Consider the following 19331-nt stretch of genomic DNA (forward strand, 5'->3'; position numbering starts at 1 on the left):
CAGGTAGAGACAATGTCGACGGTAGCAAGAGGAATAGGAGAGCCGTCTTACCTTCAGCATTCTTCTCTTTCAGTTTTCCATCTGGAGGTAGAGCAGTGCGCAGTGAAATGTTGCATTAAATAATATTTTCTCGCAGTATTTCTTATATAAAAGGCATTCGCAGAGCCGCAGCCTTAAACACAACAGGTATACTTAGTTCAATTATTTCTCGCATTAAAAGTACATTTCGCCAGGAGGTTCGTGCTCGGTCAATATCTGGCTTGCAAACATCGTCTATCATACTTTTAGGGATAACTTCCTACTTTGTTGTGAGTTGCGTTCAGTTAGGGAGAAGCACTTCAGGAGTCACAGCGTTCCGCTGGTGTTGTCGTAGGCCCCGGGTTGTGTACATCGATCCACCAATTACGACTACACGGTATTACTCTTACAAGTGAACGATTTGACATCGATGGATGGAGAGATAGCGATTCTGCCTCTGCTTCCTCACTGCCGGTCCTTCACTTTTGCGCATTCAATATACCGTATTGTACCTGCTGCCCCGTTCAGTGGGATCTACATCACGCGAGCAGGTGCCAAACTTAGGGTATGTGCTGTTCTCACAACATTTTAATACCGACCTATTGCTCGCGTTAACCTTTCCTCTACTAATTTTGCAAGAGGAACAGATCAAGGCCTCTATGCATCTTGAGCTGAGAGCGCACACACACGTTTGCTAGAGTACTGGGCTGAAACAATGAGCATGGTAATCAAGCCGTCTGGCTTTGTGGATGCAGGACACCTCGAGTGCCTGGCAATCTGAAGCCGACCTATAGTGCCAGTAGGGCCTCACCGTGCTGCGCCTGGCGGACAGCGCTCAGGCGTCCGAATGGCTCGCCGCACACGCCCTCGTAGTCGTCTCGGTCCACGTCGAACACGGCCACACACGCGTGCGGCAGCCGCGAGATGGCGCGGGACACCTGCGTTGGGGTAAAGCCCTTAGTGCGACCGGTGGCACGAGCGCACTTTGGCGGGAACTTTTTGGCATCCATGCGTGATTACCCGATAATTATGCGTGAGAAGGAGACTTTTTTCCTGTTTTCCAACTAATTTTCCTCTTGGCCTATCATATGCAGAAGTCATTCTCAACATTAGCAGAGAAATAACACTATTCGTCTTTTTGCGCAAACTGGCCGTTCCCTTCCTTCAAGAAACTGAGCTAGTTGGCATGTGCAGCAAGGTCCAGTAAGAAAGGAAACAGCTAATTAGCGTTCGACTAAGCTTAAGGTCGAACTTCATTTGTTGATGCTAGGCTTCCTGGTTAAAGAGTGAGGCATTTTATATCCAAAACGACTATTAGACACATTTAGCACACGGTGTTATCGTTACCGGTACAGCAGTACCGGGAGCCCGCGCGCAGTCAATGCGCATGCGCAAATAATCTTGACGGCGCCAGATGGCGCCAGGTACTCGGCAGATGTGCGTGCGCCTGCAGCATCGGGTCCAATCAGAGCGCGCTCACTGGCGGTGGGCGGGCTCTCGGTACTCCGGCAACGGTAACGGTAGCACGGTACACGGTATGCTAAAGGTGTCTATCGTTTTCCGCAGGTAGCGTCATGGACCTGGCCTCGCAAACTGCTCAAGCATTCTGGAGGGTGCCAGAGCAAAGTGGCCGAGCAAATACACTCGCACTGCCGGCGTCATCCATCCACACGCGCGAAATTTCGGCTCACTTTGACGGCCAGGAGGTCAGCTGTCTCGTGGCTCTCGGTGTGCTCGCCCTGGGATCCCATGTACGCCAGCGAGCTCTGGCCCTCGCCAGTAGTCACAGCCGGCCAGGCAGGCTGGTCGCAGATCTGCGTCGCCGCCATGCGGCATGATTGGAGTAAGGGGTAAAACAGAGGCACCTAAGTGGCCATCACGGATTTGAAAGCGGTTTTCCATTGGAAAGGAGAAATATCTAGAACCGACTTCCGGGGGAAATTTCTCTCCCCTGCAGAAAAGAAGACAGTATTAGACCCTGGAATTATCACTCATTGGTAAGAGCTCCTGCTTCATTGTCCTGGCGCGGGTCCAAAGCAAGCCCTTCTTTCTAGTCAGTACAAAATGAGAGGCAAAACCAAAATAGAGTTATAGCATAGCGTGATCCGCTACCGTGAACCGCTTCCGTGAGGTGCCACTGAGCGTGCTCAGAACGCCCTGAGGGCGCCAGATGGCGCCACGTGCCCGTCATCTGTAGGGTGTCTCGATGCCAGCGCCGGGTGCAGACAACTTAAGCGACGCCGCCATATTGAATCACAACTGGCCTCTCCCATGTACCGCGAAATGCTCGACTGGTAGCCCAGTGTAGCTCTCGCGGCAAAAGGCCGTTCAAGTTAGAGCACTTTGAAGCGCGCCGAGAGCATGAACGGCGCCGTTACGAACGCTAGCGCCGCTGCTCCCGTGTGATTCAATATGGCGGCGCCGCTGAAGTTGTCTCCACCCCGGCTGCGCTGGCATCGAGGCACCCTAGTCATCTGCGTGTGCGCCTGCCGCGTCCAGACCAATCACCGCGTACTCAGTGGTCACGTGTCACTGAGTCAGTGGTGCCCGCGGAAACGGATTACGATAGCGGATCGCAGATCACCCTATGCTATAACTCTCTAATATGCCTGCCGCTCAGGGCCAGCTGCGCGTCTACTGCTGTTGTTCTACGAATTGAAAACAAGCCTTCATGTCACCATGCCCAACTATGCCTGCATGCCTATAGCCAAGCTACCATGCCCTAACCATCATTGGTGCGCATTTGCGCACCATGAGTAAACGACTTCCTTCGCATGTTGACACAGCAGTTTCGCAGCGCAAGTATGACGGCGTGCGAGCTCATGCCGTTTATGTGTCACAGCCAGGTGGCATGACTCGTCATGTAGCGTGTCACAATCTTTCACAGCGTCATGTCCAATGCCGCCAACAGTGCAACGTGACCAACATTCACAGGGACATCTATTCACCCTATGTGTTGGCAATAGGATAGCATAGAAAGGGTTGATGCATTTACAGGAAGTGACGCCACTTTTGGACTGATTGCGTCACTTTCAGCAAATGGGAATGAGCCGCTGTGGTGACATCACTCCCCTCCAGCCAATGGGCGAATTCTATACGAACGGTGACACATCTTTCCCCGATAAGGTTTGAAATGCTATAGCATTAAAAGGGCGTTGGCTACTTGCCTGCATATAGCTGACGGGGTTTACGTCATCGCATTCGGTGCTTGAACCCTTGCGCGAGCTGAAGAGCAAGGCCGCCAGGCTCACGGTGAAACACAGAGTGCCATGTTTTTGGGACGCCGACATCGCCTCCATCCAGCTCACGACCACAGACTGCACAGATGACACCGAGAAACTAATGGCCTTTTCCAATCGGCGATTTGCATGGATTGAAGAAACTAAATGAATCCCACTTCGATAGAGTCAGTTATCTTGAAACTCGCTAGCCTGCGCGAAGAATATGCTCACGCACAAACAAAGATGTAAGCAGGGCGCACGCCATTATTAGCTATGCTCTTTAAAAGGAGTGAGACCACTCTTTAACAACTGTTTTAAAAGTTCTTTGGTTTAGTACGCTGTGTGGTGCCGATCAAAAGGAAGTAGCCGACATGAAGATGTAAAGGAAAACGCTTCGTAGCCGATTAGACTTCACATGCGCAGGGTAGAGTATAGGAAAACAGCCCGCAGTCTACTCACGATAGGGACGGAGGCAGTCCTATTGTCGACCACGGCGTACACGGAGGGCAAAGCTACGCGGCAGCTTCTTCCGTCCTTCTCGTAGTGCGTCTGCAGGAGCGTGTAGTCGACGTGCCTGTCGAACAATGAGAAGTAATCACGAGAGAGCCCGACTTTTGTCACGAACTGGTATATTATTCCGGCGTTTCACAGGGAGCCAGTAAAGGAATTGACTTTAGGACAAAAGATGAACTACGAGGTAATCGTCTACTGCAGATCACACCTGTCAGATCGTGCGTGGATAGGTACAGTTTGCGTCATACTTAGAGGGAACACGGCAACGCGGAGCCGCCGCGCTTCGCAAAGCGCTGCAGGCCAGAAAGGAAGCACCAGGCGCATGCGCAAAAAAAAAAAAAAAACAGCCGGCGCTGCTTACTGCGCATGCGCATTTGCCACCGATTCTCGCCGGTTGTCGGCGGCAGCTCTTCGCGAAGCGCAGTGGCCACGCGTTGCCGTGTCGCCGGCGCACTCTTGCGACTAAACGTACAGGGAATTCAGACATGTGTAAAGAAAAGCTAGGAACAAGTGCTATTCACAACTTCCTGTCTCTCTTTTCACGTGTGTGGTCTAAATTTGCACATTTATTTGAAAGCAAGCACCATCTGCGCCCCCCCCCCAAAAAAAAAACAAAAAACAAAAAAAAAACATGTAACTCTGGAGGATAGGTAGCCTTATGAGTTATGTATGGGTGTACGAATATCAAATTCTTCGAATAAGAAACCAATACGAATATTCAGCTTCGGATATCGAACTGAATATCGTATAATGAATAATAGATGTATTTGTTCATCTTATAATTTATTTCTTTGCTCACGCCGTACCACTAACTTTGTTGAAAAACGGACCTTGGTGCTGAAAGAATGGATCGGATTAGTAAGACCACAAGCTGACGCATAGTACGTTTACGAACACACAATAACCAAGTCTGAGCATCAGCATACTTATGTCCTCGGTAAAAAAGGCATGGAAACATCACACGCTCATGTAAAATTGCTCTATATGCAGTATAATACTTGGAAGGCGTCCTCTTCGAGCACTAGCAATCTAATGCTTCTAAAGTACTCCAGGATTTTATATTTATAAATAATATTAACGTCTTTTTGAACATTCGAAATACATAGGTTACTGAGCGTCCGAGTCGATTGCGGGTAATAAACGTAGAACATTCAATTCGTATTCGAAGCTTTTGATTAACAAACCACTAATAATACGTACGAGTTCTCTCAGAATTTGTGGTTCCTGCTCATTTCCTGTACAACAGTGCTGCGTCTTCTCTTTGCCTTGCTGAACGAGCGGAGTTTGCCCTGGCGACTGCTCCGGCATCTCCGGTCTAGGGACACGTTTTTGAGCAATTACACTGCTTTGGTCCACTGACTCCTTCGTTCATTGCCTGGTGTACTGGGATCGCAAAGAAAAGGGAGTAAAGCTTGTCGCGGAAGACAATTTTGGGGTGCTGAATGGGCTGTTTCATCCATACCACCCCCAGTGTGTGGAGTGCAGTCTGTCTCTCTCGCCCCTCACCGCCCTCACTTTTGGTTAGTTTACTGCCATGCTGGTGAAAGTTGCCCAAATCAGTCTTACTCCGCTAAGGAGGCCAGCTTGCTCGCGACGTCATTCGGTGGCGTGTTCCAGTCCTCGATCAGGATGCCGATCGCAAGTTTGAGGCCCATCACGGAGAGTTTGTCCCGCAGGTACTGCAGAGGGGAACGTGCGAAAAAGAGAAAAAAGGGAACCATGGTCAGAGGTTGGATCGTGCCTACGGGCGAAACAACACAGTCCTGTCTCTGCTCTTATAACCAGCTCATTATCGTACAGCGTGTATTGGCTCGGCAGGCAGATTGCGACAATACGTGCTTCCACGACTTACATGCATGCATTGAATTAGCAGAATTCACGAAGGCTATGGGCAAAAAGAAGGGTCACCACACCTTGCTTTAAACTCTTTCGGCGTAAACATTATACAGAGCAACTAAAAAAATGCGTTGTGTGTACAAATATATTCTTACAAATATATATATATGCCGGACCCGTCGAAATGAAACTTCATTTTTATGTTTCCTTTGATAAGTCAATTTTCTTTGCTAGAACCACGCCCTTGGATACCGGAGCCAGATGCGTTAGAGACATTGCTTATTGCCCGAGTCAGCCCTGACGCAAAAGGGGCAGTTCGAAAGATAAAGGGAACATAACTAAATAAAAATATTTTTACAAACACGGCTCCGGGATTAGCTCGATCTACACTCACTTGTAATTAGTAAGTGTAGAAGAGCTTCGCGTCCTGGTGGATATGTGGGATGTGTGGGGCTCAGCAGAAGTACGGCAATATCTAAAGGCTCTAAACTGCGTTGCCCTTCCAAGGAACACAGCAAGTGGCGGCGGACGAGGAAAGGATGACACACCGGCACGAGCCAATGCGGTCTTGCTTTGCATGCAATTCGTGCGCTGTGTGCAATTGAGGCTGTCTGGTGCTAGCTACAAGCAGGGCTAGCCTTTTAAAAAATGCAGAATTGAATTCGACGATGAAATGTTTTGGCAGTTTTTGACGACTAGAGGACAGTTTTTTGACCTGGCACCGAGCTGTCGGCCTCTGCATAAGCACAGAGAAGAATCGTCTCTAGTTCGTATATGTACCGCATGTTCTCAGCTCGTGTATTCACCACAAAGTAGTTGTCTGTACGGGTGCTCCAGTGGAATGAAGCTGACAATTATTAACAAACAGCGCTAGCGCACCTTGAGCCTGAAAAACTAGAACATTCACTTTTAACCGTATGACCACATGGGGACATTCTCCAGAGTGCCTATTGCCCCATGCTCTCATAGATCTCGACGATGCACCAGAATCATGGAAATGAGGCTCTCATCGGCAGGTTTTGGCTATGACGTACTAAGACCAGGACGAGTTCTTAGAGACTTGTGCACAACTTTATCGCTAAAAAAGTGTAAGGTATACACGTGCCTTTAGCGGCGGTGCGTATTCGGGGACGCGACCGGACGAAGCGGCGTACTCGAGGAACGCCAGACCAGTAAAACTGCGGGCCGTCAGCCAGCTCGCGGCGTTCCGGGCGAAGCGGGTCAGCAGCGCCGGGGAGCGCTCCAGGTCGTCCAGGCTGGGGCCGGCCACGCTCACCATCAGCTGTAGCCCCTGACTGGTGCCAGCCAGCAGAAGCAGCGACGAGAACGTCTGGTCTGTGGCCACAAAACGAACATTGGGGGAAAGTCGTATACGCCTCACGGGCAGTCCCATACCGTGTGAACACCAAAGATGTTCTGCAGTTTTTTGGGGAAAAGGAAATGGCGCAGTATCTGTCTCATATATCGTTGGACACCTGAACCGCGCCGTAAGGGAAGGGATAAAGGAGGGAGTGAAAGACGAAAGGAAGAAGAGGTGTCGTAGTGGAGGGCTCCGGAATAATTTCGACCACCTGGGTATCTTTAACGTGCACTGACATCGCACAGCACACGGGCGCCTTAGCGTTTTGCCTCCATAAAAACGCAGCCGCTGCGGACGGGTTCGAAACCGGGAACTCCGGATAAGTAGCCGAGCGCCTAACCACTGAGCCACCGCGGCGGGTTCTGCAGTTTTTCAAAACAGGCTTTTTGGGTTGGGACGCTTTTTTTTTTGGCATAGCACTGTCAGCAGTGTAGCGCATCAGAATACAGCTAAACGGTGCAAAGTGGTTAACTAATATTGAATAGGTAACTTTTTAACTATTACTGTTTGTCTTCTTATTTATTCAAAGTCGTGTAGCCCACCGCTAGTATAATCCATATAAGTTTTTATAATTTCAAAAACGCAGTTACCCTCGGCACTGCGGCCCCATAAATTTTGGCTATTTCGACGTGTTGCGTGCACTGCGGGGGTTTCTTTTCCTGCAATATGTAAGCTGAGTTTGCTGGGCCACAGCGCCGATGGTAACTGCGTTTTAGAAATTCTAAAACTGATATGAATATTACTTACGGTGGGCTACACGCCTCTGGAAAAACAAGGAGACTAACAGTAATAGCTAAAAAGTTAACTATTTAATATTAGTTAACCAGCTTAATAGTAAACATGGCCTAGCTGCGTTTTCTATGGCGCTACATCGCTGGCAAAATAATGCCGAAAAATAAACGCTCTTATAACTGAAATAGCCTACTTTTAAAAATTTCTAAATATCTTGGTCGAAACACCCGGTATGTCAACACACAGGAGGAAGGTAGAAATAGTAGGGGGTGGCAGAGTGAGGTGGCGGATGAGATTAGGCAATGAGCGCAGATATGGCTGCCGTAGCTGCCGCAGGAAAGGAAGGGGTAATTGAAGAAGCTGTGAGAGGCCTTTGTCCAACATTGGATGCATTAGTTGATGACCATGACTATATAGTCATGTCATTATTATTTTTTTATTTTTTTGCGCGAGAGTCGGGAGGCGAGTTTCGGCGAGCAGTGCGCCCGATTTTCTCGGGACAACCGAAGCGCGGACGTGGGACGGCAATTCTTGGATGGGGAGTTAGTGAACGCGTGCGTCTCTTGTGTGTGCATTATTTATGTGTTTCAAAGTGCGCGAGTGTCAACTTGACAGTAATCAGAATAGCGCCCGTGTGGCCAAAAGACGATGAGTGAAGCGGCCGAGAAACACGTGTTCAAACGTGTGCGCGAGCGATGCGTTCAACGGAACGTTGTTGTTGAGTTTAACTAGGGAAGTGTACAGGCATAAGCAAAAGTGGAGAGACCACGGGAGCGGTGGCAGAACTGTTTGTCGACGCTATCTGACAGCGTGTCCCTGTTGTCGAGTTATGTGCAGTGCGTACTCGCTTATATATGCTGGCCTATTCGCATAGGCAGTTCAGTTGGGCACGGCTGTTTTGAAAGTGACGTCTCAAGGGAGCGCTCTTCACCGCCGCGGTGGCGGGTAGCTATAGTCTGGGCGAGGGAGTTAGCGCGCGGCGTGGAACAACTTTGCGCTAAGGCTTTTTTTTTTTTTCTGCGCAAATAATCCGGTTCACCGCATTTCATGAACTCCCAGTGTGGCGAAAATTTCGTGCTGTGTAACAACTTGCAAGCTGAGCTCAGCTACCCGATCAATTCCTTTCTTCTTGTAAGCTCTGCGGGAAACCGGGAGACTTCCTTCATGTCCTGCCTTCCCACACACTCCATCCCCCACCACGGCGGAGTCATACTGGGAGACTCTCCTGGCCAGCGGAGCTGCTGCTGACCAGCGCCGGATAATTACCGACGCCCTGAAGCGGATAGCCCTCCAAGGGCTGTCCTTTGCCCTGTAAGGGCAGCCCCCTAAGGGTTGCCTCGTGCCATGTAAGAGCGTTTGCCCCCCTCGGTATTTGGCAATAAATATTTCCACCACCACCACCACCAGCGATGCGTAGCCTTCTGCTGACCTGGCACAGGCGGCGACATTTTTGCAGGAGACACAGCTCAGCCCGACAAACTGGCTACTTGAGCTTTCAGTCTACTCTGCAGCATGCTCACGTGGGAATGACGACCGTCGAGTGGAAGCCGTGCGCTGCTTAGACGGAATGCTAAACTTACGCCCAAAGTAGTGCCCCGACAGCGACTTGCGAAAGAGTGAAAGAGAGTGGCCGATAAAACGGTTCGCTCGCGCTAACTCGATCGCCCAAGTAGCCTTTCCCAACGGGAAGGAAGAGAGCGCTCTCTTACGACTTTCCTTCCGAAAAACCGTGTCCAACTAAAGTGCGTTGTTGGACAGGCAAGCATATTAGAGAGCGCGCCCTGCGTTTTCACGACAACAGGCAGGCGTCGTCAGATAGGATAGGATAGGATACACTTTATTGCTCTAACAAGGTCTTTCGCTCAGACAGAGGTCTTCATCTTCAAGCAGATGTCTCCCTCCGTATTGCAGAGGTTGGCGCCCCTATTCCAGGGCACCGCTGAGTTTGGCCGCTCGCTGGGCATGGATGACCAATCCTCTTCGGAGGATTGGGTTGGGTTGCCGCTGGAGAGCACTCTCTCCCACTGCTCCGCAATCGGATTTTCTGAGCCATGGAATGCTTTATTTCTGTCACATTCCCAAGTAATATGGTATAGGGTGGGTGCTGCACCGCACCATGGGCAGATGTCCCTGTATTGGTTCGGGAACATTTTGCTAAGGATGTGTAAATTGGGGAAGGTTCCGGTTTGCAGCTTCCTCCAGTAAACCGCTTCTTGATTTAATTTGTTGTGGGATAACACTGAATACATCTGCTGAATCTTCTCTCGCTCACCGTTGACAGGCGCGAACTTTCCCTCGTTGGCCAGATAGTACACGTCCGAGTAGATGAGGTGTGTGCACACGTCTCGCGGGAACTGGGCCGCGTGGGTGGCGCTGCTGGACACCACGCAGAACAACGGGCCACCGCCGGGCTCCTCCGAGGCAGCCGGAGGGTCTGCGCATGCGCCGCCGCGAGGCAGAGAGACGCTTGAAAAGAGAGACGAAAGATTTCGGAGACGGCACAGAGATCGGAGACGCAAGTAGAAACCTCGGCTCGACCATCGTGTCCGCGTACCTTCGGAGTGGTCTGCAGACTGTGGGAGGTGGCCATTAGCTGGAGAGCGTACAGGTGCTGACTGGACCACGGAGACATTCACAAAGGCTGCTTTGTTGAAATTCACGTTACCCGCCGCTGCGAGTGAGAAGAAAGCCTCGTGAATAAAATACCCCCCCCCCCCCCCATCACACTTTTTGCTCTTTGTTATTAGGAGTTCATTACAACTTCGGATTCATCCGATCTCACTAGTCCTCTGAAAGCAGATGCTCTCTTCTGAAAGATGCTGTTAACACTCACTGCTGGCTTTCTTCTTGAGAGAGTATATTAGGTATTCACGTGACGTCACGGGCGCATTTTGTGGTACAGCACGTAGCTTCAGCTATGCGAGCCGGAGCAGGTGGCAACCCGATCAGATATGGCTGCAGCCTTTCGCCCTTCTTCATGCACAACATGTATGCCTTCATGAGACATGCCTCGTGCTCCGCCCGCTGTGCTGCAAGCGTGTACCTCGCCCTGCTAACGAGCCGTGTGTCCACGGGCCGGGGCGAGCGGAGTGACGCTACCTTTATCTCCTGTCGATCGGGTTATCTTTCGGTGCACTGATGCAGCTTCGACGACTGAATAAACCCGACATGACAGTGCTAGCTATGGCTGGTTCGGCGTGATGTCAGTGACTCTGGTCGGCCTGCCGTCCGCGTAAGTGTCGAACAAACAGCGCGGTCGGCAAAAAAAAAAGCGAGGTCAGCAGCGTCATCCCGCTGGCCAGGCAATGACCATGCGAGCGTCGGAATGACACACTCAAGTAACCGTTACCACTTATCATGATAAGATCAGTTATGTATTGTTTACAGCAGGAAAACGTGAAGTGTCATAGGCAGTACTTAAACGGTTGAGTTTAGCATATCTTTCCGAGGAACTTCTCAGCCCCCGTTGAGGTGTACACTAACGGCGCCAGCGATGCGCTTCCAGGGGCGGAAGTTCAGGATGCCAGTGTACATGAGATCCGGCGCAGTTTCGCGATATTCTTGCCGGGGCGACCGCAATTCGTTGAAGGCGGTGGCGGCAGTGCGCGTTAAGGAAGCGCAGGTGTTCTAAACTAACCCGGCGTTCTCCGCTAAGATGTTCCTCATTGCCCCACGAAGGAGTTTCGGATTTATTTATTTACGTACCTTAGATGCCCTAAGTGGGCATTACATAAGGGGAGATGAAGAGGAGGGAACAAAACGGTACCTTTCAAACTATTACACACTCAATCTGTACACACACATATTCATTGCAGTCAACAGCCAGAGTACATGTGGAAAAAAAAAGTTTGACAATACATGTGCTGCCTTAAGTTTAGGGGTCTTTAATTGTGGGGTTTTAACGTCCCGAAGAGACTCACGCCATGAGAGACGCCGTAGTGGAGGGTTCCGGATTAATTTAGACCACCTGGAGTTCTATAATGTGCGCTGACATCGTACAGCACACGAGCGTTTGTGCATTTCACCTCTATCGAAATACGGCCGCCGCAACCGGTATCGCACCCGCTACCTAAAGATCAGCTGAGAACGCCAGAGCCACTGAGCCACCGCGGTGGGTTATACCCCTCGCGAAGCTTCGGGACGTTAAAGGATCTCTGAACTGATTTTGATGGTCACATTCTAATACAACAGATCTGTAGAGGAGGACTTTACGAGTACTCGAGAGAAATTAAAAAACTCTGCTTCGACCCTATAATTTGCAAATATTTTTTTTTAAATGCTGCCCGCAACTGATTAGGGCGGCACCTCACCGCTAGTTCTTAGCCGCGCATACCCCTCTGACTTGGAACGGGCAATATTTGCGCTAGTCCTTGTCGTTCGTATGTCGTATCCCTGATTTTGTGCCGCGATTTCAGTATGAAGAAATGAGCTCTGTGTGCTTCAGTGCGTGCCTTTCGATCACTTGAAAGCTCAAACGAAGTGCAGAAAGCTTATCGGCCATAGTACGCGCTTTAAGGAAAGGCGCTGATAATGCAGCGCGTGTTTTGCTCGGTAATATATTTGCGCAAGAAAACAGACAGGTCAAGCCGTTCGTGAAAAGCTCTGTATACTACACAGAAGAGGGTAACTACTTCTGAATGAAAATCGCGGGCAAGGTAGATGTACGGACTGTGGAACTGTAGAGATGCAAGCTCTGAAACTTACCTCCTTGCGCCGCCTGCCGGCCAGCAGGGGCGGCTGGCTGCTCCGGCTTTATGGCTGACGCTGCGCAAGCATCATAAGGTAATTAATGAAGGCAGTTTTGTGGAAAGTCAGGCGATCATTCATATTAAGAAAAATAAGCGAGAATGCAGAACAGAGGACACGCAAAGCGCTACCAGTGCTTTTTTTCGTGTTCACTGTCTTCTTTTTGCGTACGAATTTCTTAGCATCAACAAACTGTTCCAGACCGTGAGTCTAGTATAATATTACACCTCGATCTGGAGCTAACGCCATATAATAGATTTCGTACCCAAATTGAAAGCTCATCATTACTTTGTGCGGCTACCGATGTCTACAATGTTCAAGAGACCCTCCAGTATAGAAGTATGAAAGACAGGACAAACGCGTACGATAAAAGGGAGTCAATTTAATAAAAAAAAGTCAGTCAACTTGCGGCATCCGGACTAGATGTATGAGTGAACTATATATCCCAGTTTTTCCGCCTAGTCATATAGTACCGGCTACAGAAAACAGAAGGGGCTACAATAAATCGGGTGGGAACGGTGGTGTATAAGAGTAGAAGACACGTTATATTGAAAGTGTGTTGGACAGTTATAAGAGGTAGGAGAAGTGATCATGCGCACCTTCCCTCGCTCACACAATCATTACATGTAATAGAAAAACACCTAGCAGGGGATGTTTCGGGGAAAAAAGAAATTACATTTATCTGAATGCTGCTGGGAGCGCCGCAATCACCTAAGCTGTATTTTCAACCAATCTGGGTGTTTCGCTTTTATTCATGGACTCTGAGTGGAGAGTTTCACAGCTGAAGTTGTCAAATAGCTTTGGCTCTCACCGGCGGGCCGAGGCTGCTTGTCGACGACAGCGGCGAAGTTCGGTCTGGCACCATCGTCGCCTTCGTCGTGCGGCGAGGAAGGGCGGCTTCCCAGTGCGAACGCCACTGCCAGGCCCAGGACCACGCAGAACATAATCGCCCAAACCTTGAAGCTCGATCGCCGCCCCTGGCCAGGTCCTGGCTCACTGACGAAGCACACGGAGGTCGCATCCGGCCATTGTAACCCTTTCGTCACCCCCGTCAGCTCCTGTCCCTGACCTATATATTTCACGTTCTCTGGAAGGTCACTTCTCTCAACTACACCGCTAGAAAATGAGGACAACAAAAGGCTTTCTCAAGGATCACTTGCTTGCAAAGAACGAATTTTAAGAAGGGGAAACGGAAACCTCAGACGGCTGACCAATACTTCGACATAGGATGAAGACGTCGTTTTATGCCAAGCGGCTTTGACATTCAGCTGCTGGTACCGCGGTCGATATATGCTGCGGCGGCCGCATTTCGATGAAGGTTGTGTGTTGTATGAAGTCAACGCAGATAAATGGACCTCAGGTGGTCCAAACTAATTCGGAGTCCTCCTCTACGACGGCCATCATAAACCACGTGACTCTTTAGAAGGTCAAACCACACAACACTAGTCACTGTGTCGAAATATTGGTCAGTGAACCGAGGCTTCGAGAGCCACTTCCCTTTATTTCTTGCTTGAAGAGTCCTTTGAAATGAAGAAGTAGTTACCTGTCGCCGATTCCTAAGTTCCACTAATCACTCTGCACAGTTGTGGCCATTTTGAACTCAGACAATAAAACACCAGATGTTGCTTGGAGCGTGCTTACTTATCTGATAAGCATGATGTAGTTGCTTTTTCATAATAGCATGTGTCGTGTGCTTATCTAACAGTACTAAAGAGCACTGACAGAACAAGGCCCAAGCTTATACTTACGGCTGTTCGGCCTCAGGTGAATCTGTATGGATAAAGACAGCACATGAGGGTGATATGCGCAGTTGCGGTTTAAAAAAAAAATTGTGTCACGTATAGCAGCCGGTGCACAGCAAGTGAAGATAACAGAATTTATATTCTACGCTTTAACATGTTTGCGCTCAAGCCAACGTTACATATTCCTACAAATTAAACACAAATAAAGATAGGAACAAGACGCTGCTGTAGCTGTCGGAAAGCAGCAGCGCATGCCATTGTGCACTGATGTCGTGGGCTCGGTTCATAGCGTCGGCATGTTTCATAGTTTCGAGCATGCTACGTGGGGAGCAGGGTAACGTATTGCTACATCTTAGCGTTTCACATACAGCACCGACATCAATATACGAAGAAACATAAATACCAGTACACAGTGGTTCTGCATTGCCGATGGTCAGCGTACCGCAGTTGGCGCAGCTAGGTCGTAGGTGCGAGCAGGAGGCGCTGAACACCATCTCGTCCTCTATCTTAATCCTGAGCTCACACGACCACGCTACGGTCAGGCATCGCGCTTTTCTGAAATGCATTGCAGGTCGCAGGCATCGCTGATGCCGTGGTTGTGCCCTCGACGAGGCAAGACCACCGAAGGATGCGTCACTGCCCCATCGCGCGCACACGGGCGGAAAGAGTACGGTGGTCATGCGGCGGCGAGCCTACCTTTGGGCTGTTCCGGGGGTGCGTCCATGGCTCCCGGACGTCGATCTCTGCAAAGGGAGAAGAGAGCCGCGGCCTAGGGCTCGCCGACGAGGCTAGCCAGCCTCCAACGCACGCGCTCGCCGACAGCCCGAGCTGACTTCGGCGTCTTCTGCGGCTCGCGCACCGCTTCCTTTTCTTCCTCTTCTTCCCTCGGCGTAGACTGACATTAAACTGCGTTTTGCATAAAATAAATGGCATATTTAGGTGCAGTTTGTTGCTAACTATGGTGGTGTGACTAGCCTTAAGCTAACGGCTGGCATGCAGTTGCTCCGCCTCGCAGTGAACCTTCGGATAAATATTATATACTTCATGTATTAAGAAAGGAACGCCGACCAAAGGTGACGAAGACGTTCCGGCTTCCATACGGAAGCCTAAACGTCTTCGTATTAACAACCTGTGGTTGGCGTTTCTTTCTTAATACATGCATCTTCTACCCGACCAGACGAGTTTTCGTCAAATGTTAGATTTCTTTAAATATTATATAAAAGCCGCCAGTGGCATGGTGACGAATTGTAGAGCATGACTGCATAGGGCCTAGAAAGGCAAAGCACAACTGTTGGCCTGAAAATTAACGCACAGAAAACTAAAGTAATGTTCAACAGTCTCGAAAGGGAACAGCAATTTACAATGGGTAGCCAGGCGGTGGAAGTGGTAGGGGATACATCTACCAAGGGCAGATAGTGACCGCAGATCCGGACCTCGAGGGTGAAATCACAAGGAGGAAAGGAATGACGTGGAGTGCATTCGCAGGCACTCTTAGGTCATGAAAGGCAGTTTACCAGTCTCCCTGAAGGAAAAAAATGTACCGGGTTTCTAAATTGTTCAATACAAATTTTTCTTTTAAAAGCCGTGAGAGATACTTAGTTGCTGTTTCTGTAGTTTGATTTTACGCTAAGGTGTGCATTATTTACGAGATAGGGTGCAATGAAAGGCTAATAATTAACAAAAATTAGCTGAGCAACTTTTCTATTTTTAGCGTTACGGCTCATGGTTAAATTGCACAATTCAAGGTCGTCACCCTCACCTTTACCGTTGTTGTGCCCTTGGAGAATGGCGCATACCAAAGAGGGAGACTGGCCACATAGGAAAGGAAACCTGCTGTTACCGTGCAGGATTACACTACCAAAACAAAAGCAATCATAGCCTGAACTTCAAAGTAGCAAGAAAATAACGGAAGTAGAAAGGAAAACCCGCAGTGTGATTGGATGTGATGATGACGGTAATTTGTGATATGTTCTGAGTTCTAAAGATGCTCTCTGATCGCTTGCATTAGAAACTAGAACTCAGCCGTCACTATTTATGAACCAGTTTAGCACGGAGGAAGATATATGAGAAGCCCGTTAGTCCCCCTATTGAGTGCGATTGAATGTGTCATGATACACAACAGTAAACATGCGGAGGCACTGTACTACTTCGATATGCACAGAAATGCCGATTTATGCACTGCCGAGCGCTCGCTGCTTCGTGAAGTAAGCTGCGAACACTCGTTGCATGTTGTAGCCAATGACTAGCACGACGGTAAGTCCTTCGTTAAGCGTAGTACTTCCAGTCTCGTTACCACTAGTTCGTATAGCAGCGGCCTGCCCTTACTGTCAGTCTGTCCGAAAGCTGTTGCCGCTCCAGTAATGGAGAGGTGAGGAGGAGGTCCTCGTGGTCCTTTCGAGTCATGAAGCACCTTGAGCCCCGCGGAAACTCGTGGTTTACAGCTTGTGGCTCGCAAACTGCTCTTAACGAAGTAACGTGCGCGCTTTTGAAAAACGAAGTACATGAGATACGGGAAAAGAACTTTGCTGTAACCGAACAGCTTTTAAGTGCGACTGAGTACGGGGTTTTAAATAGTGAACAGCGAGAGATTGAAACAACGCAGGGTTTGACGGAATGCCGTCAGGTCAAGTAGTAACATAATAGAATGAATTTTCGGTCTCTGATAAAATCAAAAAAGTTAGTAGGTTTCAGAACCCGTACTGGTTCCTTGTCCAAGATGAAGAACCGGCTGAGCAGTCAGTGACTGAATATTCTTTCTACGAGAGTTTGAAATATAAGCATTATAGTAATAAGAATCGTGCTGTCTTGTGCTTACTAAGGACAAAACTACTAAATGACGGCTTGTAACATTGAACATGCCAATGGCGGTAACAAAGTAACCCCACAGCTTTTTTGGTAACATTACTGTAGATAGTAGATGTAGATATTAACAGCAAATACTTTTCTTCGTTAATTTATCTCTCTGTTGAGGACCACTTTGAGAGTGCTGTACACCGTGGACTCAGTTTCGTAGAGCTTGCACATGCTCTTCCTCTTTATTATACAAGGCTTAATGGGTACATGAGTGCGGGACGATGTCGATCGTCCTCTGCCTGCCACAGCCAACGAGGAAGTTCAAATTTGCAATCCAGGACCGCGTTGCCTTTTCCTGGACCCCTAACCGCCGCAGCGGCTCAGTGGTTATGGCACGCGGGCTGCTGACCCGGAAGACACGGGTTCGATCTCGGCCGTGGTGGCCGAATTTCGATGGAGGCGAAATTCTAGAGGCCCGTGTACTGTGCGATGTCAGTGCACGTTAAAGAACTTCAGATGGTGGAATTGATCCGGAGCCCTCCACTACGGCATCGCTCATAGCCTGAGTCGCTTTGGTACGTTAAACCCCCATAAACCATAAACCTTTTTCTGGACCCTTCAGTTCTGGCATTCGGAACTTGACGTGCCATTAGGCGCCATTCTTTTGGAGGCTGCTGTGGTTCAGGTTCTACTCGATGTAGTCCCTTTACGACCAGCACTCTCCCCCTTCGTCGCTTTGTACGATCTCATCTTGATTCCCGATTGTTAAGTTGGTATCAGGGAAAACACACTTTCACAGCACTAGCTCTTGGTTTAAATTCAGTCGCAACCTCGTAGTCTTCGGGTGAAAGTGAAGCCGCCCACATAGTATTGCCGCCTTACTCGAGTGCTGCGTGGCTCGTGAACGCACAGTCACTGGTCACCCACTGCCATGGCACAGATGTTGGGTCACTTCAGGCAGTAATTGAAAGAACTTCGCGAACGTCAACATCAACGCGAGTGTAAGCGACAACGGCGTGAAGACGCAGAGTGTCGCCCATGAAATGGGACGAAAGCTTCATCGGCGAGAGAATCCTGCCGTGCGAGCTCCAGATGTCAGAATGAGGCAAAAGTGCCGGAATTGGGAAATGCGCGTCCTCATAGCCATACACAGCAGAGATTTGGATCACAATGTTGCCACTCGGGCGTTTGATCTTCAATTCAGGGGCAACCCGTCTGGTTCGTGTTCGGTCTTCTCAAAGATGACGCCAATTTAAGTTTCAGCTGCGTGCTTAACCGTGTCTCTTATAAGTGACGCCATAGGCAAAGTCAAGCTATCAGCTACTCCAAAATTTTGCAGTATTTCCCCACGCTCACTGCCCACGCGCACAGCTGCAGCTCGGACTGACAGCTTGTACAGAAGCCCTGACGCCTGTATTCGACACAAGTTTATCAGACATACTGAATCTGTCTATGCCCCGCAGTCACCAAACTGCTTCCAACGCAAATACTACCCCCCCCCCCCCCTTCCGCGCCTGCACGTGCCGTATGCTTCCGAGACAGCTGCACGAGTCACTCCTCCTGCTGCTGCGCTGAGCTCGATACTGTGGCCATAGCTCTTTGCACACATCAGCCACATGTTTGGAAACCACACAGCACTAAGCACTAGCCATAGCTCTGGGTCTTAAGACTGCGGCACGAACATAGGTCGCACAAAAAAAAAACGTTCGTTAGCCGCTGCTTTCAAGCTTTGAAATCAGTACCTCATCTAGCTACCCTGGGACTTTTAAAATTTCGCCCGCCGGGAGTTTTTCCTGCCGCACTCAGTGTTGACGCACTCAGAGGTTAAAAAAATTACGTTAAAAAATCCGTGCGAAGACTCACTTTTACACAGCAGACCAACCACGTTGGAGAAGTTTAAAGTTTTATTTGAAAGATACTTTCAGAGAGACTGGTGCGGAAAATCACATAACCACTTCCTCCAAGCATTCATTGTTGTCAGCGGAACGGAGAACTACTGGAATTTTCTGGGGCTGCGGCGGCCCAATGAAACCAGTCTATACTTTCAAGACAAAATTCTAAACCCACTACTACTTGTTAGATCTGCACCAGTTTTTATTTGCGTGGTTGAATGCGCAGTCAGCGGCCAGCCTGATGTAAACGACGGAGCCACGTGAACAGGTCCCAAACTATTCGAGCAGGTTGCCTCATTTTTTTTTTATTGCACATCCACAATCGGTAACGAACAGCAGACACCAGTCGTCATGCGCCGCCATTCTTCCTTGCAGAGGGAAGCAGAAGAATGTCCTCGTCGGGAAGTTAACAGATGTGCCCGAGGCGAGAGGAATCGGCTTTTCAGAGGACTGGTAATGACACAAGGAAAGGCACTAT

At 49.4% G+C, this 19331-nt stretch overlaps 1 protein-coding gene across 1 annotated transcript in view; it reads right to left on the minus strand.

The window, feature by feature from the left end:
* LOC144098509 (uncharacterized) overlaps positions 1-14989 on the minus strand; it is a 72872-nt gene extending 57883 nt beyond the window's left edge. Inside the window, exons 1-13 of the mRNA XM_077631209.1 lie at positions 14865-14989; positions 14175-14196; positions 13238-13422; positions 12385-12444; positions 10235-10351; positions 9953-10114; positions 6694-6923; positions 5319-5431; positions 3699-3813; positions 3186-3335; positions 1710-1832; positions 830-956; positions 52-81 (exon numbers count right to left, since the gene is read on the minus strand). Coding sequence (XP_077487335.1) covers positions 52-81; positions 830-956; positions 1710-1832; positions 3186-3335; positions 3699-3813; positions 5319-5431; positions 6694-6923; positions 9953-10114; positions 10235-10351; positions 12385-12444; positions 13238-13422; positions 14175-14196; positions 14865-14892 — 1462 coding nt within the window. The 5' untranslated portion in view covers positions 14893-14989. The remainder of the gene's footprint in view (positions 1-51; positions 82-829; positions 957-1709; positions 1833-3185; positions 3336-3698; positions 3814-5318; positions 5432-6693; positions 6924-9952; positions 10115-10234; positions 10352-12384; positions 12445-13237; positions 13423-14174; positions 14197-14864) is intronic.
* Positions 14990-19331: the final 4342 nt, after the last annotated feature.

Source organism: Amblyomma americanum, chromosome 7 (genome assembly GCF_052857255.1).
Source record: "Amblyomma americanum isolate KBUSLIRL-KWMA chromosome 7, ASM5285725v1, whole genome shotgun sequence".
Lineage (NCBI taxonomy): Eukaryota > Metazoa > Arthropoda > Arachnida > Ixodida > Ixodidae > Amblyomma > Amblyomma americanum.